General features: G+C 37.2%; 1 protein-coding gene and 1 pseudogene across 2 annotated transcripts; one reads left to right on the plus strand and one right to left on the minus strand.

The window, feature by feature from the left end:
* LOC110419804 (uncharacterized) lies at nucleotides 1–1,787 on the plus strand (annotated as a pseudogene). The gene is made up of 5 exons (XR_016351431.1): nucleotides 1–361; nucleotides 763–877; nucleotides 978–1,059; nucleotides 1,205–1,256; nucleotides 1,477–1,787. The product of XR_016351431.1 is annotated as an uncharacterized LOC110419804 (transcript).
* A 135-nt stretch (nucleotides 1,788–1,922) lies between these two features.
* LOC110419803 (Tetratricopeptide repeat (TPR)-like superfamily protein) lies at nucleotides 1,923–6,403 on the minus strand. The gene has a single exon (XM_021432914.1). The coding sequence runs from the start codon at nucleotides 6,241–6,243 to the stop codon at nucleotides 4,024–4,026; it is 2,220 nt and encodes a 739-aa protein (XP_021288589.1). The 5' UTR covers nucleotides 6,244–6,403; the 3' UTR covers nucleotides 1,923–4,023.
* Nucleotides 6,404–7,761: the final 1,358 nt, after the last annotated feature.

Here is a 7,761-nt window from a genome sequence, read left to right on the forward strand (position 1 = left end):
ATGCTGGTCAGCTCCAGAATATTCCCCCTCCCTTCTCTAACCTCAACTCTCCCCAACTTCACCGAAGCTTCGCCTTACTCAACAACGCTAATTGCCCACAATTTTATCCCCTGGAGGAGCAGGAAAGGAAGCATGGACCCCACGCACCGTGATCAAGGTCTCTTCCTCCTCGTCATCATCACCGTTGGACAATCAGACGGCTGTCATCGTTCCATCACAATCACAGGACGATGCGACGGAGGTCGTTACGAGGTTCTACGCAGGAATCAACGCCCGAGATCTGGCATCGGTAGAGCCCTTAATTGCGGAGAAATGCGTGTACGAGGACCTTATCTTTCCTCGTCCATTCGTTGGTCGCAAGGTAGCTTAGCCAATTGCTAAACTCTACATTCCCTTCGGTCTCCATGCATATGCAGCTCACGTGAGTTTGTGGTTTTTCTTTTTCTGGTCTTTTTTTATCATTTAAAATTTTATTATATTTTCAAGGAAATTTGAAAACTTTGTGAAGTGCTCTCTTGATTTAATCTTTATATAATAATTTATAAAAAAAAATTGAATTTTCATAGTTGTTAAAATTGGGAATATCAATTTAATCATAATTAATCATGATAGACATTTGTGACATCTAAGAATAATATCAGGTGCCCATTTAACTGCTAATAATCTTTTGAATAATATGTAATGAATTGAATGGAAACATAGGGCTTTATGTAAATTTATTTTTCCAAATAACAGACTCAAGATTTTCAATAATGGTTGCAGGCAATTTTAGACTTCTTTAAAAGTTTCATTGATTCTATAAGCATGGACCTCCAATTTGTTATTGATGATATCTCTGCTGAGGATTCATGTGCTGTTGGAGTTGCTTGGCATTTAGGTACCATCTTTAACATTTTCTCTTCTTCCTCTCCACAAACTGTTAATAATGTTTTGTTTTCCCCTTTGACATAGTTATTATTGTTGTTATTGTTTAACAGAATGGAAGGGAAGGGCTTTCCCTTTTAGCAAAGGTTGCAGCTTTTATAGGCTAGAGATGGTGGATGGCAAAAGACAAATAATGTAAGCGATATCTTTCATGTTAATACTGGCTTTTGGATTTGAGTAAGGGGATTCGAACTTACTTTTTTAAACAATGTACTAACTAATGAGTCAAATGTTCGGTTGCATTTAATGACTGGTTGAGTGATTCTTTTCTTGCAAGCAGTTATGGACGAGACGTTGTTGAACCTGCAATCAAACCTGGGGAGGCAGCTTTGGTATGTAAATCGCACACATTTTGTTCTTCTAACGTACTTAAAGCTTTGGATAACCCCAAACCAAATATCAGATCTCACTGTCTCATAAGCAAGGCTTCTTATAGATACAATGTATGTATGCTAATGGAATTTATATATATATTTGAAAGGTAATTACTGTAAAACATGACTTGATATCATAAAGAATGGGATTAACTTTTTGTCATATTGGAGTGTACAGGGTGCCATCAGGGCTGTAACATGGCTGTTGAAACAATTTCCTCAGTTGGCAGATCAGCTATGAAGGAAGCTATGCTGGAGTATGAACATTTAATTAATAGGTTAGATTCTGTTAGCGCTGAATAAAAAGTTGATATATCTTGTACAAAATCCATGTAATAACAGGTTAACTGTAAGGAAATCTACCACAAGACAATAAGTCTCAAAAGGATCTTGTATTTGTCTATAAAATAGAAAATTTACACCCTCCAAGACCTTCCTGCCTTGGACCTTATATTCTATTCATGTTTTTCATTTTAAATTGATTTGTTTTATGCATTTTTATTTTTTTTGCTTTTTGTAAGGCAAAATGCATTCAGGTGAAGAAAAATGGGTTAGGAGTCACAAGGAATCATATTCTTTCATCCAATTGGCAAAATAATACAAGTGCATAAGATGTTTAGGAAGGGAAAAAAAAAAGACAAGACAACAAAACAGATCTTGTTGAAGGGAGATACCTGCTATTTCCAGATGCAGTTTGTTATAGACATAATAAGCAACTTTAAGTCACACTGCTTCCAGATCTTGCTTGCAATGACTGAATAGAGCCCTCAAGTTCATTGTAGGGATTTCATGCTTTTGGATATCCCTATGTAACTCCAGAAATTGGACAGACATGCACATAGCAGCAAGCAGGCTTGTGTAAAAACCTCAAACTGCTACAGTGCTCACTTGGTCAGTGCAACCATTCTCAATGAATTTCACTATAAAAGAACAAAACGGCACCAAGAAATCCTCACTAACACCCTCATGGTCACCTTCTCTTTGCCTAGTTGGTAATGTCTAAATTCTGCGGTGACCCATATGTCGATGGACTCGTGGCAGTAATCATTGGATTCATGGTTTTGTTCCCCTCATAGAATGCTGCCTTCAATTTTATCTAAAGAAAGGAAAATAAGATATCCAGCCATTCCCTTCCTAAATTAATGCTAAAACTATTCAAGCTTTGTACATGCAAATGGAAAAAAGATGAAAAGCGGCAATATTCTATTCAAAGGTTAATGTTTAGAATTCCAAATTCCCTCCTCTGACATTGAAACCTTCTATTTGAACAATAATCATAATACATATACTTTTCATTAAAACATTGGGGGTTTAATACCAAATCAGCATGCCCCTTTCTTGACAAGAATAGCCCAAAATCTAACAGTTTAGCATAGTAAGAACAAACAATTTGTTCGAGTGAGATTAAGAGAATCAAACCACTAATCAGCTCTAGTAGCCCCCAAAAGCAAAACACTGACCTGAGTGGTTCCAACTTCCAAGATCAGCAATTGAGCCCTCAACAAATTCATGTTCTCCATAAGCATAAAAGAAAATCAAATCTACCTACAAAGTTAAAGAAAGTAAACAGTATTACCCAATTCCAATGAGTTAAAGTATAGTAAAACGTTTATAGATGCTCTTTCACTTAGGGAAATATGTAAGAAACAAATACGTAATCAGATTAGAACCCTTAAATCCTCTGACAAGAAAGTTAGGCAGAATTATAAACTAGCACAAAAAAGCTATAAGGGAAGAATGAAATTGCTCAAGAAGAGAAAACGAAACAAAAAATTAGTTTTCCCTGGCATCTTAGCATGACAAAAAGTAGAAACCTTAAGAATTACTCCAGATTTTCTACAAGCAGATGCATTCCCTTGATCTTATTGAGCTCAGCAAATTGAATCGCCGCAAACATAAGAATTTAGACATGTATGAGCGCTCTCAATGTATGAAAAGCATACAAAGGTAGATTTTTCATAAAACGAATTAGTAAATACTTAGTAGTCATTCAGAAGTTGTGATGAAGAATACACATTAATCCAAATGCATCTTTAACAGTGTTGAGCTACCTTCTGCCTTTGCACAAGGACCTAGTCCGTCTGGCTTGATGAAACCTTTGATATCAAACTGGCAGTAGCTAACAAGGTATTATGAAGTGAATCCCTGACACATCCTAACACTATAATGAGATTTTGGGTTGCATATTAGCTTAGCAGCAGCCAAAATGCACTTAGTTACCACAATATTCAAAACAGGAGAATAATAAAAAGCCCAACAACTAAGTTTGCAGGATGGATTTTGTTTTCAGTGAGACAGGAAAATAAATGTCCATATTTAATTATGTTTCAAAAAATTCACTACATTGCAAACAAATGTCATTCAACCCTGTTAACTTATAACTGTTGAAGAATGGTAATAGCTTACACAGACCTTGGATTGCCAAAAATTGTCAAAGACTAAGAAGAATCAGCTTATATCGGCACCAAATATGAGTGATCAGAAATGGGAACAGATAGAAATTTGATAAAACAGTTCCATCATGCTCCAAGTTCACAAAGTATTGAGGACCAGTTGTTGTGTTATGTTTTCTCTATTCAACATGGAATCCCCTTGAGAAAAATGTTTCACTTACAGCCTCTTTCTGCTAGTATGCTTCTTTATGTTTTCACTGCTCTTCTTGGGGACCCTACAACACAATATTAGTGAACCACAAGGATTCGTGCTCTAGTAGAAATACCTATTTTCATTCAATTTCTTCAAGAACTTCACCATCCAAACCAAACTTGTCCCAAGCAACATAACCAGCATCCTTCATTAGTTCAGTCAGTCCATCCAATACTGGGTAAATCTCCTGTGCATAAGGATTTGATGTGTTCCCCACAACAAATGGAGAAAATACAGATCCCACATCAACCCAAGCACAGCCAGGAGACTTCTTTACACCTAAATCCCTCATGAGACTCCTGACTTTTGCTAGCTTGCTCCAACAACCAGCTGCAGCATACATGTTAGCGATCAATACATAGTAACCTGAATTTTGAGGTCTAAGTTCCAACAATTTCTCAGCTGCCCATTCCCCTATATCTCTATTTCCATGGATCCTACAGGCTCCCAAGAGAGTGGCCCACATGGAAGCGCTTGGCTCGTATGGCATCCTTGTGATGATTTCCTTTGCTTTATTCAACAAACCAGCCCTCCCGTAGAGGTCAACCATGCAAGAGAAGTGCTCCAAATGGGGAATTATACCATAGAAACTTTGCATCTTTTCAAACCAAATTTGGCCTTCAATTACTAGACCACAATGACTGCAAGCTGATAGAACAGCCACCATTGTTACATGATCTGGTTTGATCTGAAGGTTAATCATCTCTTTAAATAGCTTTATAGCAGCTTGTCCCTCTCCCTGCATCCCATATCCAGCAATCAAAGAAGTATAGGTCACTTCATCCCTCTTTCTCATCAAATCAAACACGCGTTTTGCTGCAAGAACTTTTCCTGACCTTGCATACATATCTATAAGTGCATTCCACAGTAATAAACAGTCCTCAAAATCTTTGCGCCGGGTTATGTAACAGTGGAATTCTTTGCCATGTTGCAGATTTGCCACTCTAGCACAAAGAGGCAGGATGCTGGCAATTGTAACATAGTTCGGTTCAACCCCAGAAAGCAACATCTCCCGAAATAGAAAGGACACTTCTTCAGATCGATCCAAGTGGGTATACCCAGAAAGCATTGAGTTCCAAGTAATTATACTCTTTTCTTCTATGGACTGAAACACAATAGAGGCATGGCTTAGGTCTTTGCATCTGGAATACATTGTAATCATTGCGTTTCCAACATTCCCAAATGTATCACAACAACTCCGAATTGCAGAACCATGAATCACTTTCCCCAACTTTAAGGCCCCAATATGTGAACAGGCCACCAACCCAATGATCATTGCCACTGGATCCAAATGAATGCCGCTACTTCTCATCTGAGAAAGCAACTCCAATGACCCCTTAAAATTCCCTGTTCGCAAGCACCCTCCAGCTATAGTGTTCCAAGTTATAAAATTCAGCTCAATATCTTCAGCACGCATGCAATCAAAGAGCTTAAATGCCTCTCCCCACATGCCCTTGGAGGCATAACAATTGATCATTGCATTCCAAGAGATATCATCCCTCTCTGGCATTTTGTTAAATAAGTCACGCGCAACATCCACTTGTCCAAATTTCCCATACATGGAAATCAAAGCATTATGCACATACAGATTCCAGTCATGACGACTACCACTAATCGAGTGATGAACCATCCTCCCAAAATCTACATCCAATTTCTCACCGCAAGCCTTAAGAACAGATGGGTAGGTAAAATTATCTGGTCTGATTCCCTTATTCACCATTTTAGTATAGGCGGAGAGAGCCGCCTCAAAAAGGTCATTCTTAACAAAGGAAGATATAAGCAAATTCCATGGTAATGGGTGGAAAAAATTACAATTCTCAGTAACAACTTGAGCATCGTCCAGAAGATTAAATGTTGAGTAAAATGTGACAAGCTTGGGAACTAGAACAGGGTGCTGTTCCAAACCCAAAGAGATTATTTGGGCATGAAGTTGTTTACCTGGTGGAAGCCATTTAAGGTTGGTACAGGATAGAAGAAGAGAAGACATGGGATGTAAGATAACATCATAAGAAGCAGTGGAAGAGACATGTTGCTGGATTAGAGAAAAGGATTTGAATGCTTTCAGTAGATGTCCTTGGCTAACAAATTCCTTGAGAGATGTAACAAGGTTTTCTAACATAGATTCATCATCAGTTGTCAACGTTTTCAACTCTTGCTTTTGGTTATTGTATGATGCAGATGGTTGGTTGGATTGAATGTCTACAGGCTTGACATATTGTTTCCACTTTTTAGGAATGAATTTCTGGATTTCGGATATAGAGAGGCCTTGAAATACTAAACGAGATGATGGAGATGGCATACACCATATACGTATGTATCATGTGTCTTACAAGGATAAATGAGAACTGGATGCATGAAGAATATTATGGAGACCAGGCACAATCGGACAGCATCTTCTGCACAGTTTAGGGTTTGACCCGAAAATGAGAAGAGAAATTCAAGTGACAAAAAGCCTCTCACCTAAGCAATCCATGCCCCACTATTACATTTAGGCTAAATCAAGTGTGCCAGACGCGTCTAGAAAGAAAATGATAGCAACACATAATTGGCATAACAAGTTCAATTTACAAATTAAAAAACCCACAATCTGTTTTAATGATCCTACAGATTTTGGAATCACCTTCACTGAAGAAAATTGTACAGAGTCAACAACCGAATCCCAAAAAACACTATGTGTACCACATCAGCATGGCATAAGCTGCCAAAGCTGCCATTGCATAGTCTGATGTGATTTTATAACCACATTTCAAAGCATTCTATTATTGTGTGGATGGTCATTCTAGACAAATTAACTATGTACTTTTCAAGGGTTTGTAATGGGAAAGGAGGCTCGGAAAACGGTTTGCCGTTGCTGGGTTTTCTTTTTTTGAATTATCGAATACATTTTTATATATAAAGTACAAAAATAGCATACCCAAATTTAGACTTTTGATTATGAAAACAGAGAATGAAACAAAATTCTTTTTATTAGAATTACTTAGTGCTAATTATATATAAGAAAAATTATCTAAATCTAGATCTTAGAATCGGGTAAATTACCAGACATTAGAGAACACGAAATCAAAAAAAAAATCTAGCAAAAGAAGGAAAATAGAGAAAAGAAATAATATCCTTGAACTGATTCTTACAAATCTGAAATATAATAAAAATAAATAAATTGATGAGCTATCAATACTCCCTGTTGAGCTGGTAAATAGATGTTGGTCATTCCCAGCTTGTCTACTATCACTTCAAAACTCAGTCTAGGCAACCTTTTTGTTAGAACATCAGTTCTTTGTTGTTTGGTAGGCACATAGGTCATGATAAACAAGATTATGTGTAATACTTACTACGGCTTTATTGTCACAATATGGATTCATAAGTCTTATATTAGACATTTTCAATTCTTCCGTTAACCTCTTTGACCAAATTAGCTCACAGGTTTCTTTTGCAAGAGCTCTAAATTCTGCTTTTGTATTGTTGCGAGCTACAATTGGTTGCTTCTTGCTTCTCCAAGTAACGAGGTTTCCCCAAACCTTTGTATAATAACCAGATGTAGACCTCCTATCTCTAATAGAACTTGCCTAATTTGCAACAGTAGATGCCTCTACACTTCTCAACTCATTTTTCTTGGAAAACAAGCCTTTATCAGGTGTAGATTTTAGATACTGCAAGATTCGATTGATTGCCTTAAGATGTTCTTCACTTAAAGAATGCATATACTAACTCACTACACTCACAACAAATGTAATATTCGGTCTTGTGTGAGACAAGTAAATCAATCTTCCCACTAAACGTTGATATCTGCCCTTAGCTACTAGAATTCCACTCTTGGCCT

The sequence above is a fragment of the Theobroma umbraticum genome, unplaced genomic scaffold, assembly GCF_002168275.2.
Source record: "Theobroma umbraticum cultivar Fairchild unplaced genomic scaffold, ASM216827v3 scaffold_67.0, whole genome shotgun sequence".
Lineage (NCBI taxonomy): Eukaryota > Viridiplantae > Streptophyta > Magnoliopsida > Malvales > Malvaceae > Theobroma > Theobroma umbraticum.

Excerpts from the sequence above, each read along its gene's own strand:
- LOC110419803 (XM_021432914.1), bottom strand. The coding sequence starts at position 6,243 with ATGCCATCTCCATCATCTCGTTTAGTATTTCAAGGCCTCTCTATATCC.